Below are 13088 nucleotides of genomic sequence, written 5' to 3' on the forward strand. Positions count from 1 at the left end.
GTAAGATGAATTCAGCTATCGGTGAGTTTCTAAGTTCATAAGCGTTATTGCAGTTCAGCAGGTCTGATTCATAAGTGAAGGAATCCGGAAAAACAGGAGACTTTTATCTGTTGGAAGTGTACACTGCACAGTGATTACAGACTAGAAACAGCTGTTTTCTCTCCCATAATCTCTCTCTCTCTCTCTCTCTCTCTCTCTCTCTCTCTCTCTCTCTCTCTCTATAAAGCTTACTTCACTTGTATACTGATATTCAATTTTTTATTGTGGCACACATTCAAAAATGCTGAGCTATGTAATACTGAGAAACACTTCCTTGCACTGTTTTAAAGATTAACAGGGCACGTGAATTAATGTGAAAAAACGTGAAAAAAATAAAATAAAATAAAATAATGAAGTGCACGGATAAATTATTGATAATAAACATTACAGTATTCCATTAAAAAATAAGAATTTTAAATTTAGATTTCATTGTGACTTTAAAACCCAGCGAGATGCTCACATAGATAAAAAAAAATATATATATAATAATAATAAAAAATAAAAAATGCTGCTGCCTGAGAAGAACACAATACAAAAGTAGAAGATGAAGAAAAATTTATATATACGAATGAACTCTCTGAGTCTGTAATTTCTCATTTCTCTTATTCAGACGAGGTTACTTTAGGAGCAAATTATCTGAGCTCCTCTCCACATTCATTTTATTTCTTAAATGTACTATATGTCAACTGGTTTCTGTCTTTATTTTTTTCCTTAAAAAATCTAAAAAAAATTGATTCTTAAGTGAAACATTAGAATTACAGGACAGAGCAGAACCTGTTCCCCTGGTGTCTGTATTTATTAGTCTTAGCAGTATTCTTAGTACCATGGTAATAGTATATATCATAGTACCATAATCTTACCACCAGACACCATCAATGTACCACGGTACCATCACAGTACTCTTTTGTAATGACAAATTGACTTAAAACCCCTTTGTACTACAGTGAACATATTAACCACAGTAACTGTTAGTAAAAGTCTCTTATTTTGCACAATATTTGATTAACTTTCACGAAAAAAAGAAGACAAATGTGCACCATCCATTGATTCCATGAGGTTATTATATGATCAGCTGTATATTAGAGAGTGGAGTCTGTCAGTAATAGTGTGTGTGTGTGTTTGCAGTCTCTTAGGTTGCTGTCGGTCTGGTGTCATGTGACTCAGAGGAGTACAGGAGCATGTGAGTGTGTTGTAATTAAGTGTGAGCGATGCAAGGATGGCATCAGCACTTATTCCAGCATTCCTTGATCAGATCGTCTCTATTGAACCGGTGTGAAATTCTCCATACTGTGAGTAATGCGCTGGAGGTGTGTTCTCACGTGTGCTGTCTCTTGCAGCAGTATGAGTCCTGAGAGTTTACTGTTATCTTCGTTGTGATCTGATCGTGACTAATCTCACCGAGGGGCTGCATTCTAGTAAGTTTGAATACTGCTTCTTCTAAACTTTTTATTGAAGTAGTGGCTATGTCTTTGAAAGTCCTTCCTCTTTGTTAGTGGTGGTGAACACGTATGATGCATTAAATAATGTGACGTGAAAGGGAGGCTGCTTTTACTTTTTAAAACATTGGGACTTTCCTCAAGAGATCAAGTGCATTATTGGACTAACCGGCAGAACAATCTCACTGCACACAATCTCAGATGTCGTTTTAATCATTCTGAAAGGCAATGAACTGGTTAATTTTTTATGATTCGCTACCAGAACTGTCTCTCACAATTGGGTTACCAGTCTGACTCTAAGCGCAAGATACAATTATTGTGTTTCGTCTGTGCACTCTGAGGCGCAAGTCACTTATTATTATAATTTTTACATTTTATTTATATTTGTTTTCTTTAATTATAGCTTCCCCAGTTGCAGCTACTTTTTATTATTGATAATTTGCACCATTTTCCCAGGAAGTGAGGATTTTGTTCTCTTTATAACACATGGGATGGAAACTGCGATATTCCAATTTTAAGTATAATTTAAAAACACAACTTAGGCTGGAAACATAGCTATGGAGACTTGAGGTAGAACTCTTTTGACCAGGGTCCAAATAAATATATATATATATAAAAGCTGTGCACATGCAGGCATACTTTTCCTATGTTTTTATTGCTACCCCTCTCCTGTTTTTCTCTCCTTCAGCATTAGTTAATCCTGGTCACCCTCACATCCCTTGGACTCCTCCATTTCCCTCCCTCCGTCCTGTCTCTTAGAGGATGGATGGTCAGCAGTCTCTACAGGCCAGTGTGAACTCCTCTTACATTCCCTCCACCATCTCCTCCATGTGTGACGAAGAGCATTCAGAGGGTGAGGTGGTGGGGGGCGACACTGCCCCTTTGCTCTCCCAACAGCAGCCAGCAGCGCCCCTGGCGGCCCGTCACTGCCCGGAGGATTCCTACAATATGGTGTACATCATCTTTTTCCTGATGGGCATCGGCTCTCTGCTGCCGTGGAATGTCTTCATCACAGCCAAACAGTACTGGATCTACAAGTTTAGTAACAGCTCCAGCCCCGCTGCTCAAGAGGAACCTCACAGTGACCTCAGCGTAAGTCTGATCGCCAATTAGAAAACTTTTATTGATTAATTACTAGTGGTTGCACGTCATATCGTCAAAAACAGAAGCTTTTATTTTGACAACGTGCATGACTTTTATTTTGAAAAGACAAATCTAACAACCCATGTTATTTACATGCTTTTTTATTTATAATTTTTGTAAAAAAAAAAATTATCCTGTTAAATTTATGGTAAAACAACAACAACAACCGAACAGCATGACAGCCGTGGTTGCCAGATATGCACCATGCAAAATACGGTAACACTGTTAGGCATGGCAGATTGGTGCCTGTATATTTTACAACTTCTATAGAATATTAAAGAGTAACTAAACCCTAAACCAACTTTTTTTAGTTAATGATCTATAAGAGTGGGGCTTTATTGGTGCTGTTCATTGTTTAGAGTAACTTTTTTGACATTTGTGTATAAAGTGTTTTAATTCTACAATATATGGTGTAAAAACGTCTGAGTGCTGCCCTCTTCAGGTTGAACGGTGGCTACTGCAGTTGATTTTTCTTATTGGATGTTGCGGTGGCAAGTGACGTAAGCGGTGGCAGGTGACGTAAGCAGTTTCCAGCTCACCACGCCCCTTGGTACGAGCTACCACGCCCTTGACAGTATAAAACCATCTTGTTCCGTCAAAATCACTGTAGTGAGTCAGGAGTTGGAATTGCGAGTATTGCAAACGATCAGGAAAGACTATTATAGCATCTATTTAGCATATCAATTATATAGTTATTTAGATCTTCAAGTCAGCGTAGATTTATCTGTATTTAGTACAGTGGTCAGGTGTGTTGGTGGTTGCGACAGCACGGCTGGACTGCATAGTTTTCCAGCAGACTTGAACATTAGGCGCCAGTGGTTGCATGCACTTGGCCTGGAAGACCGTGAGTTCCCGCCTAGAGCTGGAGTGTGCAAACTGCATTTTACACGGGATTGCTTCTCCAACGCAATGGAGGTGGAGATGGCCACAGCTCGCGCTAAAAAGCGACGCGATGCGGGAGTTAAGACCGCAGTTTGAGCCAGTTGCTCGAATTGATATGAACAGACTCTACTTCAAATGATCGCTCTGTTGCAAAGCTACTTGCGTCATTACAGTCACTCTGCATTTTAGCGACTCTGACAGCAGCTGTCAATCAATCCGTGACTGCGGGTCTCAGGTTCACGCCGCACTCGCTCAGCCCCGCCCTCGGTTCGTCCCCTCTATCTCCGCTGTGGTCTGCCCACTTTTCAGCATTTTTCAAATATTGTCAGTGGGTGGAGTCAGGCTCTGACCAGGGGTTTAGTTACACTTTAAATTACCAATCTTCTTGAAGTACCAAAATCTGCTTTTTACCTCAAAGTTCCCCGATTTATGGTTTATAAAAGGTTCATATTTTGGTTTTGGGAGTTCCCAATAACAGGCTGACATGCATCCAACACATTCATTGTCTTATAATATGCATTTACTTTTACCTTATTTACTCAACGACTTCCAAATGATTCGCTCAACGATTAATTTTTCCAATCACCTCCTTTGCGTGATGCTAATCTTCAGAGATTGGTCTCAGTTTAATTTCATCATGAGCCTGTAAAGCCTGATAAAGCAGTGTTTGTGAGCACAGAGCTGCTTTGTGTACAGCGTTTTCGGGGAAACCAATATTTTTACCGCTCCGACAGCAGCAACTAGTGGCAAAGAATGAATTAGCATTTTCATTCAGGTCCAACTTGAAAAGACCAACAAGTGGGCGGGAAATATGCTAATGTTTCATGTTGACGTCAACATGAAACGGCTTGGGATTCATTTTAAAAATGACTCGTTTAAATGATACATTGTCAACTCTTTCTTTTGAGAGACAATAACTTTATACACGGTGCACTCTTAGATTTAAAACTTTGCAGGATGTTTTCATTCACTTACAGCTGTGTTACACACTGCATGAAAGGTCATTTTCAGAAACCCATAATAGGGCCACTTTAAAATGTACTGTTAATCACCATAATAATGCAGGTGGTAAAGTAGAAATCAGAGTTCATCTGTGGCCTGTTCATAAAACACAGTTCACAGGGTCACACACACAAATACAAGACACACCAGCAGGGTAACACACTTGTATCTAAAGTAATGCAGTAAACTAAATAACGGAAAATGTAACACAAAACACCCTACTATACATTACTGATAACAAAACTGTGAAGAAACACAGCTGAAATCAAATTCGATCATATGTGATGTGTCACACTTAGAGTTCTGGCCATGCCCCTTTCCTGATTTTTTGCCTTATATGGTAATACATAGTTCTTACTTCCAAACACTGTACATTTGACCATATTTTAACATAGAATTAAATTAAATGCATTTACAGATTTTCACTGTGGTGAAAATAAAAACGTTTCCAATGCAGTTTTGCAAAATGTTCCTTTTTCGATTTGCTTGGAAAAGCACCTCTTGCGAGCGTAAAAACTTTTTGCAAAATTGACGCGTTTCCGTAATTTCAATTTGCGCATATTTAAGGCTAATGGAAATGCACCTAATGACTCAAAAAACAGTGCGGCTATTTGAAGAATAGTAAGTCTTGCACAGTAAATACATTGTGCATCCCGTGCACAATACTAAAGTGATGTCAGATGACACAGAAAGTATTTGTCTCAGGCACGAGTGTCACCTACTTGTAACCGTGCTGAACAGTTATTTAAAGCAGTCACAACATGTTTCTGCACTTTCTGCTCACCTCAGCATTCTCAAGGTCTTGTGATATCTGACAGAACTGATGTTTCTTTCATATGCAGAAGCACAGGCTCTCTTTTGCTCCTTTAGTGTGATCTAGAGTCACTGAAGCTGAAAACTAGTAATATTGTAAATATTCATAATAACTTACAATAAACATTTGACCCTACAAATACAAAAGGAGCATTGTTTTCAGTAATTTATCTCGTGAGTATCTCCCATATAAAACCTCAGCATGTATCTAGAGTCACTGAAGCTAAAAGCTAGTTACTGTATTTTGGGTAGAACCTGACCTTGTTCTAAATCTTACCATTAGGAGTAGTATTATATAATATGATTAAACTCATTAGAAGTTGTGAGTTCATGGGTACTGCTTCAGTAATCCTTTTTCTGTTTGTCACTCTCACTTCTGCCCAATCTCAGGAAATGGTCAAAGCAAAGCATAAAAGTAACCAAGTAAGTGATGACAGAATTAAAATCTTTGGCTGGACTGTCCCTTTAAGGGCATTTCTTTCCAAATGATTTATTATTGATATTTTCTGGTATAGTTTAATTCATATTCTGTCATGATTTACTCAGCCTTCTATCATTACAAAACTGTATGACTTTGTTTCTACTGTTGACTATAAAAGAGGATACTTTGAGAAAAACCTAAACTTGTTTTTGTCCATACAATGCAAGTCATTGGTAACCAAGCCTTTTGGTTACAAACGTTCTACAGAATATTTTTTATATTTAGGTGAACTATCCCTTTAATAGGGCTACTTCAAAAAATATATCAAGCACTGCTCATAGCTTCTCAACTACAGTTTTTCCCCCTGTCTAAAGAGTGAGTTTTTCAGTGGCCAACATCTAGAGGTGATTCATATAATGTCGATACACATTTAAGATAAAAAAATTTACTTGCATAACATTTATTGTATACAGGGTTTCCTCAAAAATATATTTGGGAACAGAAAAAGTGTTATGCACTGAGAAAGCTGACGCTCCGTTATTATCAGACAATGGTCTCATCATCAAATACTGTCAAATAGCAGGCAGTTAATCAGCCTGAGCAACTTACTCTACCACAACTTGATAAAAATGAATGCCCCATTTGAATACTTCATTCTAACTGGTCAAATGTGGTGTTCAGTGATCAGATGTGTGTGTGTGTGTGTGTGTGTGTGTGTGTGTGTGTGTATACTGAGCTCAGATTAACTCTCTCAGAAAAAACACTGCCCTGTGTGGCTCTTCACCATTCATCGTTTTGTATTCTTGCATTATAAAAATAACTCCGTTCAACATTTCATGCCCATTTATTTATAAAAGAAGTGTTATTTAGTAACGTCCATCACTGATTGTGACACATGTATTGATTATGAGTGATTTATCAGTTATTTATTTTTTGGTCTGGTGTGCAGGACTACTTTGAGAGTTACATCGCCATCGCTTCTGCTGTTCCCTCAGTACTCTGTCTCATCCTCAACTACCTCCTGGTCAACAGGTAAAACAAACACATCCACACTTCACTTTCTGTATTGTCCAGAGCTTGAGATTTAGGATTTCAAATGGTTTGGAATCCACACTTTAAAAAAATAAAGGGGTTGTTCCCCAAAGAACCTGCAGTGACCAGAAGTTTCAATAATCTGAAGAGCTTTATTATTATTATTATTATTTCACAATAAAAACACGTATGTGCAGTGGAAGTTTCCATGTGTTTTCATGGACTCATTAATGCCAACATCAAACATTTATATTTGAGAGTGCAGGAGGGAGATTCGACACTGGTTGAAAGTTAGTATTAGTTTGTCTTCCTTCTTTTTCGAACATGTGCAAGAGTTTGCACAAACAAAGCATCTCTGGCTGAGCCTAAATTGAATCAGTTCACACACACACACACACAGTGTCCTGTTCAAGTGTGCTGTGGTACCTTTGTAAACGTTGCCAATTCCTGTGCTCTTTTAGAGAATAAAGTCTCACTGTGTTTATTTTCTAACGTTACATGTTCATCTCCAGACTTCTCTTTTTTTGTGGTTTGGTTGTGAACATTGAAAATCGTTGAAAATAAGAAGTCTGTTATGTGTGAGGACTAACTGAATTGGGATGAGCGGTTGGATCGTACAAACAAGGATGTCGAAAATATTGTAATGCTGACCCACTGCATTGATGTAAACTGTAAACTAAATTAGCTTCAGAACATTCCCTCACTTATTCAAGGAATATTAGCAGCATGTCAACAAGCAGAAGGAAAGTTTTGTCCTTAAAAGCCCCTTGTTGCATTTCACGAAAATCCATGTTGCATCCATATTTGACCTCAAAGCATGTCATTTCCCAGACTCTCCTTGCAAAGTCTGGGAACCACGAGTCGACTGAATCAAGTTTCCATGCTTGAGTGGTTTCAAACCGCTTGAATGTTCTAAACGTTCTGGACGTTCTAAAAGTGACAATTCCGTCAGCTTCCTGAGCTCTTCCTCCTCTCAGGTTCTCCTCTCGGGTGCGGATACTGGTCTCTCTCCTGGTGATCTTGCTGGTGTTTGTGGTGACCACGGTGCTGGTGAAAGTGGACATGTCTGGCTGCAGGATACAGTTTTTTGGGGGAACGCTGGCCAGTGTGGCGCTGGTCAGCGGGGCGTCCAACATCTTTTCTGGCAGTGTGTTCGGTATCAGCGGCCACTTTCCAATGAGAATATCTCAAGCAGTCATATCAGGTACCAGTACATCAGTGCTATTCATCTCTAAATATACAAAAATACAGTTCCACACGCCAACAGCACAATATATAATAGATTCATGAGACTGAGCGTGTGTCTTTTGTCTTCAGGTCAGGCCATGGGCGGCACTTTGAGTGCACTGGCCTCGATCGTAGACCTGGCTGCCTCGAGTGACGTGACCGACAGTGCGCTGGTGTACTTCATCACAGCAGACGTCTTCACTCTCGTCTGTATCGTCATGTACCTGCTGCTACCCAGACTGCCTTACTCAAGGTGAGCCAGTTTCCTTAACATGTAGCACAAACCCATTAAAGCTATGACATTTCTATCAGTGGACAGTTTAATCACAATATTTCACTACACTAAACATTTGAACCTACTCTAATAATAATAATAGTAATTATCTCCCATATAAAGTCTCGACATGTGATATTCACAGAGCTCTTTGTTGAAAGATGAGCTGAAAGGGGAAGTGTGGTGCTGGTAGTGAATCCATGAGTTTCGTCAGCGGTCTGGGGTCAAACCGCAGTTTCGTGACACAGTTGTGATGTAGAGATCAGCAGTTGCTGATGTGCCAATATAATATTATTATAGACTTGGGTTAGGGATCTTTGAAAACCCTACATCCACTAAACTCAACCTGATTATCTGCTGATGATCAAATCTGTCAGTCGCAAAAGGAGAAGTGTATCGTTTCCAATACAATCACATTGAAAGGAGACTTTTTCAAAAGGCCAAAAATGAAATAAAAGAGCTGTGGATGAAAAATTGAAGTCCATATGATTTTGCATCATATTCCAAATCTTCTAAAACTAGAATTGAGTGAGGAACAGCCGTCAAATCACATTCAGATTTTCATTGTATAGAAAACAGCATCTTGGAGATTCTGCTCAATATCTCCTTTGTTCCACAAAAGGACGAACGCTATAAATGTTTCAGAACAACATGAAGATGATAGAATGAAATGGGATGAAAATGACTGATGTAAGTGCAGTACTCAAAGTTAACATTAAGTGGCACTAGAGTGCTGCTTTTACATGATGTGATTATGTCTAGCACCCAACTTAAAGGGATACCGCACCCCAAAATAAAAAATTTGTCATTAATCACTAAAATTCCGTAAAAAATCCGTAAAAGTTTTTATTTAAATTTAAGATATTTCGGATGAAAGGCTTGAGACTGTCCCATAGACTGCCAAGTAAATAACAGTAGCTGCGTTTACATGGACCCTTCTAATCCGATCGTAATAGGACTAGAAGCACAATCAGAATAAAAATGTCACATGTAAACACGTCAATCCGACTGAATTGGTCAGATCCGAATAAAATTTCGATCAAATTGTAAATGGTGGTTTATCCCTTTTGTAATCCGAGCCAGAGGACATGTAAACACTTGATCGGATTGAAAACCGAAACGGGAAAGTACTGCGCATGTGAAATAGCGAAATAGCGTAATGACATATGACGCGCGGAACGAGGAAGTGTCATAAATAAGTGTCCTGTCATTATAAATCTCCCCTTTCACTCAGCGTATGTGAAGTGGAACAGATCCACGTCCCACCAGTCCTCGTTTAAGACTCTCAGACGACTAGTTTTGTGTGCGGGAAGAGGCACTTTTACAAATTTTTTTTTTTTGCTAAAGTAAAGTGCATGTGCTGGTTGTCACCTAATTAAGACCCGAAGTAGATAAATATAACGTGCGCATGTCAAAAGAGTCAATCCGATCAGAAGCTTGTGACATGTAAACGCACACATCAAACCGATCACTTTATTAACCGTTCGTGTAAACAATACGTTCGGATTCGGATCAGAATGAATTCATTTACATGGAAGTAAAAAGTGTCCATGTAAACGCACCTAGTGTCAAGGTCCAGAAAAGTTATAAAAAGCATCGTCAGAATAGTTCATCTGCCATCAGTGGTTCATCCGTAACGTTATGAAGTGACGAGAATATTTTTTGTACGCGAATAAAATAAAAATAATGACTTTATCAGCAATTTGTCTTTGTCTGAACCTCTGACTTAAATTGTGTTCTGAAGATGAACGGAGCTTTTACGGATTTGGAACGTCATGGTACCGCGTGATTAATGACAAAATGTTCCTTTTGAGGTGGAGTAACCCTTTAAGTAACACTTAATCACAAGCAGTGATTTCATCTATAATGCAAGAGAAGCACTTATGTTTTGTCTGTACCATTGCTTGAAAATCCTTACTTTTAAAAACCTATTTGATTCGATCTAGTCAAAATAGAATAATATTCTGAATATATTCTTGTGGTTTGGGGTCAGTAAGGTTTTTATTTCTTTACTATTATTTATACTTTTTATTTCACTCGTGTGCATTAAATTGATCAGAAGTGACAGTGGAGACATTTATGGTATTACAAAAGATTTCTATCTCAACTGTTTTCAACGTTACTCAAAATAAGAAACGTTTCTTGAGCAGCTAATCATCATACTAGAATGATTTCTGAAAGATTGTGTGAAATGATACTGAAATGATCACAAAAATGAATCCCATTTTAAAGCACATCAACATAGAAAACAGTTATTTTGAATAATCCTAATATTTCACAATGTTACTGTTTTTGCTGTATTTCTGATCCGATAAATACAGATAAAACGACAACACATGAATATTTGTGGTCCATTCCCAATACTGAAATAATTTGGGTGAATAAAAATACAAAACAATAAACTCTGCTCTACACAGAGTGGGAAAACAAGCCTGGGCAGTGTAAATAGGTGTGCATTACATTCATTGTTCCTCCTCATAGACATGTTTGCACACCTAAAGGATGTTTAGCTGTTTATGGCTTGATCTGATTTGATACAACTGTGATGCAAAGACACGGTCCTGTCTGCTTTTGTCTTGATAATGTATCTGGAGACTGCTGTGAGACTAGGAGGCAAAAAAAAATCCTTATCCTTATCATTAAATTTGGAAAAAGGGTCATAAACCTATTTTTACACGGATTTATTATTTTTAAGTATTGAGTTAAGTAACGTTTTCTTGGAGGTTACACCATTTGACAATCAGAATTAATATAATTTCCGTGACATAAAAGGTAAAGTAACATTATCAGATATTATACCAGTATTAGTAATATATAAGATATTAAACCAGTATCATTTTTAAACACTCGCTGGTCTTTTTGAGGCATGAGACCATTAGGGTCTACAGGGGTCTAAGTTTTATGGTGTTGATTACATCACAATGACTTTTGAAACAAAACACAGATGAAAAGATGATTTGAAAGAAGATTTGCCTTCTTAAAAATATATATATATAACATTTTCAGCCTGAATGATAAATAAATTTAATTATATAAAAAATTAATTTAAATACATGTATAATAATAATAATAATAATAATAATAATAAGCATCATCATCGTCCGTAAAGTTTTAGTGAAATAAAAATACAAATATAAATTATTTTAAATATTTCAGCCCAATTCGTAAATGAATAAAATAATCAGTGAAACTATTATTATTTTTTATTTTTATTTTTTTAAATTTCTTTGATTTTCAGATAGTGACAACTCCCCTACATTTTAGACTTTAAAACCCATAACAACATTTTAATTCAGAAACTGTATTCATTTTGTTTTATAAAAATGTAAATTTTTATAGAAAGATTTGATCAACTATGGTTGTTTGTTTGTCTGGTAAACAAACAAACAAACAAATAAATAAATAGTCAGCAACCATTTATTTACACCACCTTAACATTTTTGACATTTAAATGTTAATTGAGCTATGGAAAATATATTAATCACGGTCAGTGTCTTTCTGTATGTTGTGACATCCCTGATCGTAACGGGACGTCTGTCTGTCTCTCCCTCTTTCAGATACTACATGGAAGTAGCTTCTGTGCCCCGCGGTGAGTCTAACAGCCCCTCTTCTGGATCCGTGCCGCCCCTCAAACCCATCCTGAAGAAGACCTGGCTTCTGGGCAGCTGCGTCTTCTACGTTTTCTTCATCTCCATCATGATTTTCCCTGCCGTCTCCTCGGGAATCCAGTCCATGAATAAAGACTCTGGCAGTCCTTGGGCTACCACATACTTCGTGCCTCTGACTAGTTTCTTGCTGTATAACGTTGCAGACTTCTGCGGCCGCCAGGTCACGGTCTGGTTGCAGGTGCCGGGTCCCACCAGCCGCATGCTGCCATTGCTGGTCGTCTCCAGAACCGCTCTGGTTCCTCTCTTCATGTTCTGCAACTATCAGCCCCGGTACCATCTGCACAGTGTGTTCTTTGCACATGACCTCTTCCCCGTGGTCTTCGTCTGTCTGCTGGGGATTACAAACGGGTACCTGGGCACACTGCCCATGATCTACGGGCCCAAAGTGGTGCCGCGGGAGCTGGCCGAGCCTGCGGGGGTTGTCATGTCCTTCTTCCTCACGCTGGGGCTTGCTGTGGGGTCAGCCTTCTCTGTGGCGCTCGTCCACGCTATATGAGTGTAAATGACTGGCCTTTGCCACAAGACTGATCCGTTACACTACAGCACTCAAGAAGACTTTTGCCAATTTAAAAAAAGATATATTTGATCATTTTTTTGTTACAGTTTTTATGCATTTTAATGTTGCCAATAAAATGGATGTTTTTTTTTTTTTTCATGTTGTTTTTAATGCTTTTATAATCCTGTTTGCAGTCAATTTAAAGTTGAATTTTATTATTTTTATTTTTCAGAAAATGCACAGTCATGTTCGGGGTCAATTTTGACCTTTATAACAAATCAATTGTATCAAAAGAAGCATTGTATGTTGTTTTCCTGTAATAATACACAGACATACCCTGGTTTTACAGTGCCTTGAGTGTTTTAGTCATGTTTACAATATGTTATGTGTCCTGAAAGTCCATTTTAAGATTCAATGCAAAAAAAACAAAACAAAACAAAAAAAGCTTAAAAATAGAAAACTGTTATCGTTTTTTATCAAGAAAAGTAAAGATTATGTTTAAATACTTTTATTAACTTTGTAGGAAAATATAAATTATCCCTGCGTGTTTAGATAGTAATATAACTGTCGAAAAACACATTGTCCGTCTACTCTTTACTGCATATAACGGCAAGGTTGACTTGCCAGTAAAGTGAAACCAAACTAAAATCAAGCC

At 37.9% G+C, this 13088-nt stretch overlaps 1 protein-coding gene across 4 annotated transcripts in view; it reads left to right on the plus strand.

Moving 5' to 3' along the window:
• The window catches only part of LOC128026519 (equilibrative nucleoside transporter 3), a 12922-nt gene extending 143 nt beyond the window's left edge, over positions 1-12779 (plus strand). The window contains exons 1-8 of one of the 4 annotated variants that reach the window (XM_052613763.1): positions 1-21; positions 1165-1219; positions 1377-1454; positions 2164-2567; positions 6686-6768; positions 7746-7972; positions 8086-8248; positions 11827-12779. The exon at positions 1-21 is cut by the window's left edge and continues 128 nt beyond it. In XM_052613763.1, coding sequence (XP_052469723.1) covers positions 2238-2567; positions 6686-6768; positions 7746-7972; positions 8086-8248; positions 11827-12433 — 1410 coding nt within the window. In that variant the 5' untranslated portion in view covers positions 1-21; positions 1165-1219; positions 1377-1454; positions 2164-2237 and the 3' untranslated portion in view covers positions 12434-12779. The remainder of the gene's footprint in view (positions 22-1164; positions 1220-1376; positions 1455-2163; positions 2568-6685; positions 6769-7745; positions 7973-8085; positions 8249-11826) is intronic. The other 3 variants (XM_052613765.1, XM_052613762.1, XM_052613764.1) reach the window with 3 other exon arrangements.
• Positions 12780-13088: the final 309 nt, after the last annotated feature.

Source organism: Carassius gibelio, chromosome A13 (assembly GCF_023724105.1).
Source record: "Carassius gibelio isolate Cgi1373 ecotype wild population from Czech Republic chromosome A13, carGib1.2-hapl.c, whole genome shotgun sequence".
NCBI lineage: Eukaryota > Metazoa > Chordata > Actinopteri > Cypriniformes > Cyprinidae > Carassius > Carassius gibelio.